The following is a 15,996-nucleotide window of genomic DNA, read 5'->3' as shown; positions in this document are numbered from 1 at the left end:
GAGATCTCTCCCCCCGCTCCTTCCTGCTCACTCCCGAAACACAGTGCTCACCCACACCGGCACCCGAATCTTTGCGGGCGAGCAGGCACGTACTTGGTAAGGACGATACTCGCTGGCATGTAAGGGGTTAAAAGCGATGTTCTCACTGATCTCCACCGTCGGTGATCTCACTGATCTCCACCGTCGGTGTTCTCACTGATCTCCACCGTCGGTGATCTCACTGATCTCCACCGTCGGTGATCTCACTGATCTCCACCGTCGGTGATCTCACTGATCTCCACCGTCGGTGTTCTCACTGATCTCCACCGTCGGTGTTCTCACTGATCTCCACCGTCGGTGTTCTCACTGATCTCCACCGTCGGTGTTCTCACTGATCTCCACCGTCGGTGTTCTCACTGATCTCCACCGTCGGTGTTCTCACTGATCTCCACCGTCGGTGTTCTCACTGATCTCCACCGTCGGTGTTCTCACTGATCTCCACCGTCGGTGTTCTCACTGATCTCCACCGTCGGTGTTCTCACTGATCTCCACCGTCGGTGTTCTCACTGATCTCCACCGTCGGTGTTCTCACTGATCTCCACCGTCGGTGATCTCACTGATCTCCACCGTCGGTGATCTCACTGATCTCCACCGTCGGTGATCTCACTGATCTCCACCGTCGGTGTTCTCACTGATCTCCACCGTCGGTGATCTCACTGATCTCCACCGTCGGTGATCTCACTGATCTCCACCGTCGGTGTTCTCACTGATCTCCACCGTCGGTGTTCTCACTGATCTCCACCGTCGGTGTTCTCACTGATCTCCACCGTCGGTGTTCTCACTGATCTCCACCGTCGGTGTTCTCACTGATCTCCACCGTCGGTGTTCTCACTGATCTCCACCGTCGGTGTTCTCACTGATCTCCACCGTCGGTGTTCTCACTGATCTCCACCGTCGGTGTTCTCACTGATCTCCACCGTCGGTGTTCTCACTGATCTCCACCGTCGGTGTTCTCACTGATCTCCACCGTCGGTGTTCTCACTGATCTCCACCGTCGGTGATCTCACTGATCTCCACCGTCGGTGATCTCACTGATCTCCACCGTCGGTGATCTCACTGATCTCCACCGTCGGTGATCTCACTGATCTCCACCGTCGGTGATCTCACTGATCTCCACCGTCGGTGATCTCACTGATCTCCACCGTCGGTGATCTCACTGATCTCCACCGTCGGTGATCTCACTGATCTCCACCGTCGGTGATCTCACTGATCTCCACCGTCGGTGTTCTCACTGATCTCCACCGTCGGTGTTCTCACTGATCTCCACCGTCGGTGTTCTCACTGATCTCCACCGTCGGTGTTCTCACTGATCTCCACCGTCGGTGTTCTCACTGATCTCCACCGTCGGTGTTCTCACTGATCTCCACCGTCGGTGTTCTCACTGATCTCCACCGTCGGTGATCTCACTGATCTCCACCGTCGGTTTTCTCACTGATCTCCACCGTCGGTGTTCTCACTGATCTCCACCGTCGGTGATCTCACTGATCTCCACCGTCGGTGATCTCACTGATCTCCACCGTCGGTGATCTCACTGATCTCCACCGTCGGTGATCTCACTGATCTCCACTGTCGGTTTTCTCACTGATCTCCACTGTTGGCGATCTCACTGATCTCCACTGTTGCAGTCACAGTCGGTTCCCACTGGCTCAGTTTCTGCAGTTTACATCCTATTGCGACAAGTAGCAGCCGCCGGGAATGTAAACAGAAGTCTAATAGTGTTAGGGGGTTAACCCCTTCCCCTCAGACAGTTTTGTAAATTTTACTATTTTTGGACAATAATACCATGTTTCATAGAAAAACATTTTTTTGGCCTTCCTGATGAGACCCCATTTTTCAAGTCCTACATGTGTCTCTTTAATGGCTCCTTCACACGAGCGCATGCATTTTTGCGTTCTCTCGTCCACACCGTTAATTCACATTAATGGACAATTTTCCATGATCAAGTCCCTTGCTTAGTGAGCGTTTTCTCGGCCATTCACACGACCGGGTATAGAACAAGAACCGGTGGCGTGTATTTCGGCCGCGTATGTTCCAAATTTTTTTTTTTATGGTGCGATGTTTTTATGCGCCGTACAATCGCCTGAATGGACAAATGCATTGGAAACCAATGCTTCAGAGGGTCGCGTGTATCGGTCGGGTGCGAAAATACGCCTAAGGTTGGTATCACACGGGCATAAGCGCATTCATGCGTGCAAAAAAAAAAAAAAGAACACACTACCCTGCTCCCAGTCAATAAAAATGGACAATTAAGTCAATTGTTGGACAGATGACCCTTTCACGCAGCACAGCTGGTAAGTAACATTTCCTGTATTCGCGCTGCATGCGGTCTTATATATTTTAAAGGACCAATTCAGTTCTGAAGGGACATTGAGATGCCTGTATATTAGAAACCCCCATAAATCACCCCATTCTAAACAGTGGCCCCCTCAAAGTTTTCAAAACAAATTCTGTCAACTCTTTAAAACTGGGTTCACATGGGATGGATTTGCTGCGGAATCTCCGTGCGGATTGTCGGCATGGAAATTCTGCCGGCGGCTCCTAATCCTGGGATAAGCCAGCAATGTGGCCGAGATTTTGCAAAAATCTGGTCCACACACTGCGGCCAAACCGTGCAGAAACGGCCATGCGTGTGGAGTTTAAAGACGCAGCATGTCAATTCTTTTTTTTTCCTGCTGCGGCCTCTCTCCTCTCTTTGGGAAGAGATGACTGCAGTGGAAATACAGGTGGCAAAGCTGCTCCAAAACCCGCAGCTGCAGTTTTCCACGAGAATTCCGCCCCGTGTGACCCAGCCTCAGTGATTCACGGGAACTAAAGCAAAATGGAGCATCAATTTGAAACTGTCATTTTTCTTACACAACAGTGTAGTGGCCAAGTCCATCCATTCCTTGCCTCCTCCATAATGTCATGTCATGGGTACTGTTGTATCTTGTCTCCACCACAAGAATGGGTGCAGGCAAGATGCATGCCCACAACTTGATTGGCTGGCCATTCTTTCCCCCCCTCCCTCCCCCCACCTGGTGTCACTGACCGCTCTGCCACCGTTCTCACTTCTTCACATATTGCAAGCATTATACGAGGCCGGCAAGGAGAATGACAGCGGGTAACCAACTGTGCTGGAGCAGAGATGGGAGAAGGCAGAGCGGCGGGGGGCAGTGACACTCAGCCGCTCTCTCTTGTCCCCTTCCCGACTTCTGCGCTGTCACTCATGCCCACGGACTGCCCTATACGGTGTAATGTGTGCTGCCGTAGTCCGCCACCAAGCGCTGTCTCTGTTCACGTCCCCCGGCAGCTGTTAGATCTCCCAGGTACCCAACGAGTATCAGCAGGGAAAATGTCGGCCACAGCGGGGATGACATTCGTCCACAGTGCTGGCCGTGCGGCCAGGGTCCCAGCATATCATTGGCTGAGAAGCACTCCATCACAGTCCATCAGGGGGCCGGAGAAACAGGTATTACAGTGGGGCCCATGTATCTGAGCAGGGGGCGGTCCCTCTAGCTCCGCCTGCCCAGCCCATGACTCCACCCATAACTTTGGTGGAGACAAGATACAACATTACCATTGGTTATAAACAAAGCAAAGACAAAAACTCACATCCTGTCTGCGTGGCGCGGCACTCTCATTCCCACTTCCAGGGATTTCTGCAAGAATGAATGTCGTTGGGGTGAAACATTTTGTGCTACTTAATTTTATAGTCTACAGTGAGCGCCCCCTTTATCAGAGCCCCCCATCTAGCAGCGCGCTAGACCTCTTTGAAAAAGGCAAAAATTCACTGTTATGACTATCTAAGGGTATCAGAGGACCCGGTGTGCACCAAGAAAACCTTCCCCACCATTACTGCACATCCACCAGACGGACAGGAAGGGGTCAGCAATTCATGCTGCCTCTACCAAATTCTGATCTCCCATCAGCAACAGAGATCTGGCTCCATCTGACCAGATGTTTTCCCGCTGCTCGGTGATACAAGTTTTGCGCTCTTTTGCCCGCTGGAGTCTTTCTGTTTCTTAGACACAATGGCGCTGGAACTGGTCGTCCGCTGTTATCCCATCCGTGCGGATGAACGGCGCGTTGTGCGTTCGGACACGTTAGTTGGAGCTCCAGCGCTGTATTCAGCTGACTGTGCAGCCTGTTGGTCAGAACGATTCCTGACATCCTCCTCCGACCCCTTTCAGTGATGAGTTGTTTCTGTCCGCAGGATCCTCTTCCGCTGGATGCTTTCCTCAATCGCGTCATTCTCTGTATACTCTACATACCATTACACGAAAAACCCCTGCGGTTGGCGGTGAGACCCCGGCTAGTCTAGCACTGATGACCGGCCTCGCTGGAAGTCGCTCCGATCGCTGGATTTTCCATCTAATGTGGATTCACACTGAAACTGATCCACGGAAAACTTGTCAGGTGATTTCATGCTTTGGGGTCACGGGGGGAATTGCCATACAGGGGGCGCCAATCATGGGAGGGCCGGGGATCTAATAAAGGGGCCATATTAAAAAAAACTAAGAGGACAAAGGGGTTAGGATCAAACCTCTCTCTCTCCAAGAAGAGACCCCCGGGGCCGCTCTCTGCTGCGGTCTTATATCTTAGGGCTTTTTTTTACACAAAATGGTTATCATTCCCAAAAATTTTTGAATTGTGCAAATCTGACTGATTGTTCCGTGTAAACACGACTAACGATGAACGACGGGCGAGGGTTTGTGTTCGCTTTTCGTTTGTTGTTCATTTTATGCCGGCAAAAAATTGCGATCGCGGCGTCTGATAGTGAATGCGAGCGACTGAAGGATCGAGCGAACGAAGCGGAAACAATCTGTCCGCCCGTACAAACTCCGGTATTGCTCGCTCGTGCGCATCATTTGTCGCTTGTTGTAAATGAACCGTGAGGCCAGATTGACACAAGCCTAAGCATATTTGTGTGCATTGATGCGGCGCGTTTATTGCGAAACGGGCATTGCATACTTGTGTGCGCAAAAAAAAACATCAACCGGTGCGCTCAGCCATCAGAATGACCAACAGTTCCAGGAGTTAAAAATGTTCTCTTTCCCTGAGCAAATGCGCAATAATAGAACATGCTGCGTATTATTCTATGCACACGGAATACACGAACCCATCGAAATCAACGGCTTCTACTCTCAGTCTATTGTGCGTGTATATTTTTTGCGCAGCCGGCCTATCGCAGGAGGTCCCGCGCTCCTCAGCCCACCATTGTGAGATACTCTCTGCTCTTTTGCGCTGTTCTGCGAGGTTGTGAGACGTCCGCATTCTGTACATCCCAGTGTAAGTCTCTGACCTTCGTACAGGGAAGACGCAGCAGGACTGTGATCGGGCCACCGGCTCCACTTGCCAAGTCAATGTTTTGAAGTGTTGTGCCAGGTTAAACAATGTTGGCAGCCGTCCTAGGACAGGTGATTGGATACCTGCGTGTAAGGGAGGAGCGGCGAAGCTGCTGCAGCGCACACACAATGACACTACACACTGTACCTTGACCCAAGAGGAGAGGAAGATCTCCCACACCGTCGCTGGCCCTCAGGACAAGATCTCCCACAACGCAGCTGGCCCTGAGGACAAGATCTCTCAGACCGTCGCTGGCCCTCAGGACACGATCTCCCACAACGCAGCTGGTCCTGAGAACAAGATCTCCTACCCCATTGTTGGCCCTGAGGACAAGATCTCCCACACCATCGCTGGCCCTTAAGGACAAAATCTCCCGCACCGTCGCTGGCCCTCAGGACAAGATCTCCGCACCGTCGCTGGTCCTGAGGTCAAGAATTACTGCACCGTTCCTGGCCCTGAGGTCAAGATCTCCCACACCGTTGCTGGCCCTCAGGACAAGATCTCCCACACCGTTCCTGGCCCTGAGGTCAAGATCTACCGCACCGTTGCTGGCCTTGAGGTCAAGATCTCCTGCACAGTCGCTGGCCCTCAGGACAAGATCTCCCACCCCATTGCTGGCCCTGAGGACAAGATCTCCCACACCATCGCTGGCCCTCAGGACAACGTTCCTGGCCCTGAGGTCAAGATCTCCTGCACTGTTGCTGGCCTTGAGAACAGGTATGTAGGTACGTTCCCTTTCCTGGTCCCATTGTCTCCACCGCAAACCTACCCAGAACAGTTTTCGCCTCCTATTCACACGGACTGATTTATTTGGGCCATTTTTTTACAACGCCTTCGTGTGCGGCCGGCAGAGAATACAATATATGGATGACATATACTGATGACATACGGCTGTAACGTCATCCGCAGCGTGTCTGTAGTACGCATCCGTATCCCAGAGCGCTTCCATAAAACCGCCCTAATTCTGACTTTAGTTCCCCCACTTTTGTGTTCGTTACTTTGTGTCGGCTCCTTTTACACGCAACAATCATTGTTCAGAGTATCATCGGATCGTGCGAATTTAAACGAAACGCGTTCAGTGCAAACACGGGCGACAAATGAACAACCACAATCGCTTCTTGTTCGCTGTTCATTTCATGCGGGCATAACTCGCTTGTTTACACATTGCTGCGTGCAGACAGTACCGTGAATGCGAACGACTGAGCGAATGAGTGAACGATCTGCCTGCGTGAGCGAACTCGGTCATCGCTCAAGCGAACAATAACTAATTCCGTGGAAAAAGAACCTTCGGGCGGCGTCAGATGGGTGTATCTCAAAATACGCTCACGCCTTTGCAACTTTTTTTGCACGAGCGTATTTTGTGCGCCTGCCTGCGCAAATTCTGTGCACATCTGTGCAAGCACTACTTGTTGACATGATTTAAATGGCTGTGTAGCCATGCGAGGTGCCGGAGCGTGCGGGGAGCGCCGTGTTTTGCGCGCACATTTAGACCTCTATATGATACAGGGGATCCGATTATTTCCCTGCGAGAAGAAACACGTGGAAGTCAATGGGTTCTATGTTCCGCAAAAAACGCGCTAAACCGCGCTCATCTGAAGGAGCTCCAAGTGTCGGATACACTTGCTTCTACACACGGCGGGTGTATTTACACAGCGGGCGTGATATCGGCCCGCGCCTCCGCTTGCACTGTCGCTACTTTCCCTGCGAGTGACTTGCTATTTGCTAGAAAACTGCTGATTTTCATTCAGCTGCTTCTTCAATAGGAAAGTGTTACAATCGCACTGGCGTGACATTCACAAGTACTCACAAGTGCAATACGATTTTTTTTCTCACCCACTGGAAGTAATTACAAGACTTCTGCAGGTCGGGCGGGCGGCTGGGATTTTCGAACTTTGAAAAAAATTGGCTTTGTAAAAAAACTGACGCAATCAGCGGGGGTCATTTTTATGTTTTATGTGCCTGAACGCACAAAATTCACATGATTTTCTCCCCCGTGTTAATACAGCTTATGTCTGCGTTTATACGAGTGATTTTTTTTTTTGCGCAATTTCCACGTGCTGCGAGATGCACCGGAGTAGGAACGAATATAAATTGGTCCGTTTACATGTACGATTTTTATTTTTTTTTCCTCAGAGAAAAAATGCGTCTCGTCCCATTTTGGGGTAATTCTGTTTAGGAATCGCCCATCCTTCCCTCACAATACCGCACATCGCGCTCGCAGGTAGATGCGAGTTTTATACAATTCTCTTTTGCTACTATAGGGATAATAATAATAATGAATGTCTGCATCTCACTCGCATTAAACATCTTGGCTCTGCGAGTGCGACGCCGTTCCGAGTTTTGTGTGTTGCGAAAACGTACGCGAAAATAGGATGACCTGTGCTTTTATTATTTCTCGTAGCGATGCTGTGAGTAAACAATCTGCGGCCCGTCCTACTTTGGGGGATAACAACCATTATAGCATATGGGCCTGGGGAAAAAAAAAAAAGAAAAAAATCGCACACCTGAGAGCTGCCAGCTGAGATACATTGTTCTCGCAAAACGCATCATGTTCGCAAACAATGGCGGGTTTGAAGGGGTTAAACTCCCATCTACTCAGCGCTGCGCTTGTTTCACACCCACGTCTGTTGGTTCGCAGGTCGATGCTGTCATGTGCAAGAGCCGGAAGGGTTTGGCGGTAGGATGTCTGATCTGCATCTCCTCCGTATCCGGCATCATCGCGCTTATACTCAGCCTAGTGGGCACCAGGAATATTTACCAGCCGTCACCCAACAAGGTAAAACGAAAAAAAAAAGGTTTGGTGGAGAGCAGAGACATACATCGTAAATCAGTCCACTGAGCTCAGTTGTATGTTGTGTCTTATCTCTCCTTCAACCTGCACATGGAAGGAGCTGCAGCACCACCTAGTGGATGGCAATATTGTTACAAGTCAAGTTCTGCATTTTTATGAAGTTTTAAAGCAAAAGGAAGAAAAAATTTCCCTCTGTAATTGAGTGGCGATGAGATCTCATCCTCGCTCTCAGTTTTTGTCCTATTTTCCCAATATAAAGCCCCCCAACAGGACATTTCTGCACATTTACTACATGCGAGTGAGATGCTTTTTTGAGAGAAAAATCACATTTCAATAGGAGAAAAAACCTAAATGACTCCCATGACCCCGCAGGGACGTCTGCTCCCCTACAGGAGGTTACAGGCGAGCTTTCTGCCATCTTGCTGAAAAATGGACCGTGCTTCAGTCTTTCCATAAGAGAGACAGCCGCGTCCATGAACGCGTTGCAAAGGGTGAAGGCCGCCTTCGCACGGGCGTGAAAACAGCATGAGATTTGTGTATTGTGAGACTCACTAATATGGACCCCACTCTTCTGAATGGGCTGACACACATGAGCGATGTTTTCACGCATGGCGCCGCGATACAGGAAACACATCGCAGCACGTTCTATCTAGCTGCGATATCGCCCAACGGCAGCAGCGCCGACCCTAAGGCAAGCAATGCGAGAGCTGCGTAATCCTCTGCTGCGCTGGGGAATCCCTTCATCCCCGCACCGATGTGAGGCTGTTTTCACATGGTGGCAAGTGTGATATCGGACCATGAATCACGGCTGATATCGCGCTCGCCAGCGTGCAGGAGCCCGAATACATCGTATGAGTTGTGAGCCTCGTACAAATGCACTGAATTCACGTTGTGCTTGCCCATTTATGCGGGTTTTAGGCGAGCGCGATGCGGTTTTGGAATAATTGGTGATTTTCAAGATGAAGGATCTGCAGCGTCCGGGGCGACTTGTCCTTTATTCTTCCGTGAACACATGCAGCGACGCTTCGACTCCCCAGAGGAATCTGTGTTTATGGTAAAAGAAACGGCGGCCCAATATTTGCGTTTCTTTGCCCTGCAGCCGCCATTGTTCTCCGCGCCCCTCTGACTTCCGGCGGTTCTGCAGTCTCCGTGGTAACGAGCGCCTGTTTACAATACAGACAGGAATATTTATATACAAAATAACAATAAATAATGAGTGTTTTCAGGCTGCGCATCTCTGCTGCAGGAGACAAACACGGGCTTTATGGGCCGCAACGCCGTTCGTGTCCGTACAAATGCACAAGTTTCGCAATTGTTGGATCTTCAGGCTACAAAATATCACTTCCTATAGAAAGACTATAGAGGTCGTCTCAAGGCCGGTTCTACCCGTCATGCAGACATCTCAGGTCAGGATGGTTTTTCTTAGGGAGACGCCTAGTAGGTGTGAGGGGACCTTTAAGGCCATGCAAGGTCCTCTGGGAAATGTATGCAAATGTAAGATAGAACTGTGGCTGGTGCGACAACAGGTTCAGGGTGGCGCCGCGGCTGACAGACGGTGGCCCAATATTCCATTAAAGTATAATTTTATTTAACATGAACTTGATGACTATTTCCGCTCCACAGGAGGCGCCGTTCTTGAACGTTACATAATAACTTCAACCGCGTCTTCACAATAATAAAGTGTCTGAACCCGGACCGGCAAGGCACTTCACACACTGTATATATGTATATATGTCCGTCTCATCCTCAGGCTTCTTTCACATGAGCGCATATCGGCCGGACGCTTTCGCTGTGATCTGATGCATTGGATTCTAATGCATCAAATCACATGGGCGTATTTCTGAGACGTAAAAACGCCTAGTCAAGCCAATATAGCACCGGGCGTTTTTACGTCTGGCCCAAAAGATAGTCCTGGAATGTCGGCCACTGCATGTGCTCCTACGGGAGTCCATAGCAGCAGCCGTAGGTGAGAGGGAGTTTAGCCCCTTTTTCAGCCCTCTTGGCTCACCAACTTCGGCCCCCCATCGTCCAGGCCCTCTTACCACCTCTTATTACTGCGCTGCTCCCCCAGCATTGGGACGGCACTTCCGTCACGATCCTATGGCCACCGCCACGTAACCTCAGGCCTCTCATATCTGCTGGGTGCTGCGGAGCACAATCTGCTCTCATGTCCTCTCTTATGTCTGCTAGGCCTCTGCTGGGTGCTGTGGAGCACAAGCTGCTCTCATGTCTGCTAGGCCTCTGCTGGGAGCTGTGGAGCACACACTGCTCTCATGTCCTCTCTTATGTCTGCTAGGCCTCTGCTGGGTGCTGTGGAGCACACGCTGCTCTGATGTCCTCTCTTATGTCTGCTAGGCCTCTGCTGGGTGCTGTGGAGCACAAGCTGCTCTCATGTCTGCTAAGCCTCTGCTGGGTGCTGTGGAGCACAAGCTGCTATCATGTCTGCTAGGCCTCTGCTGGGTGCTGTGGAGCACACGCTGCTCTCATGTCCTCTCTTATGTCTGCTAGGCTATATTTACCTTCTTCCTGCTGTTTTGTTTTATTTTCATTGTAATCGTGCTTATAAAGTCGCATGTCAGTTTGTCAGCATGTCAGTTTGAGACCAATTCCTGGATGCGGACTTTGTGTTTGATGTAAGATACTGTACATGTGTCCTTTGACACCAGCAATGGTTATCTGAAGCTAATCCCCTTGCAAATGGTAGTGATTGGCTTAGCAGCATCTCAGAAAAAATTATAAGTGTGTCTGTTACCCACTGTTCCAGCTTCTTCAGGAAGAAAATAGCTCCACTCTCACTGCAGTGGCCAGGCTTGGTATTACACCCATTCACTTCAATGGTAATTTTGCTTGCAACACCAAGTCTGGCCACTGCAGTTGGAATGGAGCTATCTGCAACCTGCAGAAAATAGCTCAATGCACAAGCACAGTGGCGCAGAGAACAGCTGATCAGCGAGCGTGCAGGGAAGTGAAGCTCCGCTAATCTTCTATTGATGGCTTATCCTAACGATAGACCTTTAATAGTTTACAATCAGACGACCCTCTAATAATAAGTCTGCAATCCTAACGGTAATGCTTATGATGCAATGAGAAGGGGATCTTCTGTAAATGAAGCAGCGGCGTCATGTGATGGTGCAGCGGTGACAGATGAAGGGAACACATTTTTTAAATATTAGTCTTTAACAGAAGCTGAATTTCCGTCTATAGGTGAACAATTGTTCCTTGAACGCTGCATGAAACGTCACATGTAACTCTTACACATATGTGTGATGGTCAGATGCATCTTATTTCCATCACCGCCTGAATCGGGCCACAACAAGTCACCTGACCGAGCCTCGGATATTTACTCCATATGCCCGATTTCCACTCCACTATCTGTAGCCTAGACCAGAGGCGTAACGTGAAGCTCCTGGGCCCCAATACAAAACCTGTAAGGGGGCCCCCAACTATAATGTTTTATTCATAGTACTGGGCTCCCTATATGGAGAAGAGAGGTCTTATGGGCCCCCTAAGGCTCTGGGGCCCGGGTGCAACCGCATCCCCTGCAACCTTGACTGTTGCTCCATACCACAGTCCTAGTCCATTTAGCTCTAGGCTGTTGCTCTATGACCCCTGGTCATCAGGCCCATTCAACACTTCTCTGTACTCAGCCCTTGGTCATCAAGCCCATTTGCTGTGTGTGTGGTCATCTCCTGCTCTGCTCCCCAGCCTGGGGACAATGCTGTTTGTGCTGCTCTCCGCTGTCAGCGGCCTTCACAAGTCTCTTCTGCTGTCTCTACTCTGTAGGATCCTCACCGCTGCATCATCACACTGTGCTGCAGTCTCTCTCACAGCTCCTGCACTTGTCTCTTTTGCCGTGATGCAGCTCGTTGTCATTTATACAGTGCCTGATGCAACTGAAAGGTCGAGGACCTTCTGGGGGTGTGAGCTTAGCAGAATGACATCACTGAGGGTGGAAGGTCCTCAACCTAATGCTTCTCTGCCTCGCTCTGTCCTCCTTCCTCAGGAAGGAGGGCAATGCTACTACCCAGCACTCACAGAACCCAGTTGAGCCTTGGGCCGGAGGGGCGTAACCTAGCAGATGCGACCAGACCGCTATTCTGGGCGACTTGGTCACTCCTAACAGTAATAGGGAGCGCAGGGCATCACCTGCCCCTTACATAAAGATGGAGGATGCTGGTGCCCAAGGCATCCCAGTCCAAAAAGGGGTAGCTGCATGAAGCCCACTGAAATCAAAAGGCCCTCTGTGTAATGCCCACATCTGATGGGCATTACACTGCTCAATGTAACTGCTCCCTACTGAGGCTAATGGATGAACAGGCCGTTGTTGATCCGGACAACCCTTTTCCAGAAGGCTCCTGCCTTCTCTCTGTGACCCCCGGCAATAATGTCTAGCTAAGCCTAATATAGTTCATTAACGCTGCAGACCATATAGTACCATTATCTAATAACAGCTCCACTAACTCATTCACTCCAGACGCGATGTTCTGCAGCTGACTGTCTGGCCGCCGTTATTAGAGCTCATCTTAATTAATAACTATTGCTGTATAATTACGTGTTGCCTCGTTATGCTCACACGCCCTCTCGCTCTATTTGCACATATTACGTTGAACAGGATAGAAGTAGTTTCCGCACCCTGTGGTGTTGTCCTCATCAGGGACTTGTACAGTACAAACAAGGGAAAGACTAACAGATCCTCCGCGGCTTCCCCTGTTCTTCCAGTCGCCGCTGCTTTTACTTAAAGGGGTTTTGTCATCTCCCTTTATCCCCGCCGGGGCCTGGCCGAAAAAAAAAAAAAATCAGGATATACATAGGGGGCAGCATTATATTCTTGTACATAGGGGGCAGTATTATAGTAGTTATATTCTTGTACATAGGGGGCAGTATTATAGTAGTTACGTTCTTGTACATAGGGAGCAGTATTATAGTAGTTATATTCTTGTACATAGGAGGCAGTATTATAGTAGTTATATTCTTGTACATAGAGGGCAGTATTATGGTAGTTATATTCTTGTACATAGAGGGGCAGTATTATAGTAGTTATATTCTTGTACATAGGAGCAGTATTATAGTAGTTATATTCTTGTACATAGGGGGCAGTATTATAGTAGTTATATTCTTGTACATAGGGGGCAGTATTATAGTAGTTATATTCTTGTACATAGGGGGCAGTATTATAGTAGTTATATTCTTGTACATAGGGGGCAGTATTATAGTAGTTATATTCTTGTACATAGGGGGCAGTATTATAGTAGTTATATTCTTGTACATAGGGGCAGTATTATAGTAGTTATATTCTTGTACATAGAGGCAGTATTATAGTAGTTATATTCCTGTACATAGGGAGCAGTATTATAGTAGTTATATTCTTGTACATAGGGAGCAGTATTATAGTAGTTATATTCTTGTACATAGGGGGCAGTATTATAGTAGTTATATTCTTGTACAGAGGGGGCAGTATTATAGTAGTTATATTCTTGCACATAGGGGGCAGTATTATAGTAGTTATATTCTTGTACATAGGGGGCAGTATTATAGTAGTTATATTCTTGTACATAGGGAGCAGTATTATAGTAGTTATATTCTTGTACACTGTAGGCAGTATTATAGTAGTTATATTCTTGTACATAGGGGGCAGTATTATAGTAGTTATATTCTTGTACATAGGGGGCAGTATTATAGTAGTTATATTCTTGTACATAGGGAGCAGTATTATAGTAGTTATATTCTTGTACAGAGGGGGCAGTATTATAGTAGTTATATTCTTGCACATAGGGGGCAGTATTATAGTAGTTATATTCTTGTACATAGGAGGCAGTATTATAGTAGTTATATTCTTGTACATAGGGGGCAGTATTATAGTAGTTATATTCTTGTTCATATAAGGCAGTATTGTAGTAGTTATATTATTGTACATAGAGGGCAGTATTATAGTAGTTCTATTCTTGTACATAGGGGGCAGTATTATAGTAGTTATATTCTTGTACATAGGGGGCAGTATTATAGTAGTTATATTCTTCTACATAGGGGGCAGTATTATAGTAGTTATATTCTTGTACATAGGGGGGAGTATTATAGTAGTTATATTCTTGTACATAGGAGCAGTATTATAGTAGTTATATTCCTGTACATAGGGGGCAGTATTATAGTAGTTATATTCTTGTACATAGGGGGCAGTATTATAGTAGTTATATTCTTGTACATAGGGGGCAGTATTATAGTAGTTATATTCTTGTACATAGGGGGCAGTATTATAGTAGTTATATTCTTGTACATAGGGGGCAGTATTATAGTAGTTATATTCTTGTACATAGGGGCAGTATTATAGTAGTTATATTCTTGTACATAGGGGGAAATATTATAGAAGTTATAATCTTGTACATAGGGGGCAGTATTATAGTAGTTATATTCTTGTACATAGGAGGCAGTATTATAGGAGTTATATTCCTGTACATAGGAGCAGTATTATAGTAGTTATATTCTTGTGCATAGGAGGCAGTATTATAATAGTTATATTCTTGTACATAGGGGGCAGTATTATAGTAGTTATATTCTTGTACATAGGAGGCAGTATTATAGGAGTTATATTCTTGTACATAGGAGGCAGTATTATAGGAGTTATATTCTTGTACATAGGGGGCAGTATTATAGTAGTTATATTCTTGTACATAGGAGGCAGTATTATAGTAGTTATATTCTTGTACATAGGAGGCAGTATTATAGGAGTTATATTCTTGTACAGAGGGGGCAGTATTATAGTAGTTATATTCTTGCACATAGGGGGCAGTATTATAGTAGTTATATTCTTGTACATAGGAGGCAGTATTATAGTAGTTATATTCTTGTACATAGGGGGCAGTATTATAGTAGTTATATTCTTGTTCATATAAGGCAGTATTGTAGTAGTTATATTATTGTACATAGAGGGCAGTATTATAGTAGTTCTATTCTTGTACATAGGGGGCAGTATTATAGTAGTTATATTCTTGTTCATATAAGGCAGTATTATAGTAGTTATATTCTTGTACATAGGGGGCAGTATTATAGTAGTTATATTCTTCTACATAGGGAGCGGTATTATAGTAGTTATATTCTTCTACATAGGGGGCAGCATTATAGTAATTATATTCTTGTACATAGGGGACAGTATTATAGTAGTTATATTCTTGTACATTGCAGTATTATAGTAGTTATATTCTTGTACATTGCAGTATTATAGTAGTTATATTCTTGTACACATAAGGCAGTATTATGGTAGTTATATTCTTGTACATAGGAGCAGTATTATAGTAGTTATATTCTTGTACATAGAGGGCAGTATTATAGTAGTTATATTCTTGTACATAGAGGGCAGTATTATAGTAGTTATATTCTTGTACATAGGGGGCAGTATTATAGTAGTTATATTCTTGTACATAGGGGGCAATATTATAGTAGTTATATTCTTGTACATAGCGGGCAGTATTATAGTAGTTATATTCTTGTACATAGGGGGCAGTATTATAGTAGTTATATTGTTGTACACAGCGGGCAGTATTATAGTAGTTATATTCTTGTACATAGGAGGCAGTATTATAATAGTTATATTCTTGTACATATAAGGCAGTATTATAGTAGTTATTTTCTTGTACATAGGGGGCAGTATTATAGTAGTTATATTCTTGTACATAGGGGGCAGTATTATAGTAGTTATATTCTTGTACATAGGGGGCAGTATTATAGTAGTTATATTCTTGTACATAGGGGGCAGTATTATTGTGGTTATATTCTTGTACATAGGGGCAGTATTATAATAGCTATATTCTTGTATATAGGAGGAGCACATGGGGATAGCTTAGGAGACT

At 46.9% G+C, this 15,996-nt stretch overlaps 1 protein-coding gene across 3 annotated transcripts in view; it reads left to right on the top strand.

Moving 5' to 3' along the window:
* ENTPD8 (ectonucleoside triphosphate diphosphohydrolase 8) overlaps nucleotides 1-15,996 on the top strand; it is a 51,335-nt gene that overhangs the window by 8,279 nt on the left and 27,060 nt on the right. Inside the window, exons 1-2 of one of the 3 annotated variants that reach the window (XM_066580064.1) lie at nucleotides 5,503-6,081; nucleotides 8,003-8,140. In XM_066580064.1, the coding sequence (XP_066436161.1) occupies nucleotides 8,015-8,140 (126 nt within the window). In that variant the 5' untranslated portion in view covers nucleotides 5,503-6,081; nucleotides 8,003-8,014. Of the gene's footprint in view, nucleotides 1-5,502; nucleotides 6,090-8,002; nucleotides 8,141-15,996 lie in introns of those variants that run through there. The other 2 variants (XM_066580065.1, XM_066580066.1) reach the window with 2 other exon arrangements.

The sequence above is a fragment of the Eleutherodactylus coqui genome, chromosome 10 (assembly GCF_035609145.1).
Source record: "Eleutherodactylus coqui strain aEleCoq1 chromosome 10, aEleCoq1.hap1, whole genome shotgun sequence".
In the NCBI taxonomy this organism is placed as follows: Eukaryota; Metazoa; Chordata; class Amphibia; order Anura; family Eleutherodactylidae; genus Eleutherodactylus; species Eleutherodactylus coqui.
Note: the sequence above shows the minus strand (reverse complement) of the source record. Positions and strands in the feature narration are given on the sequence as shown.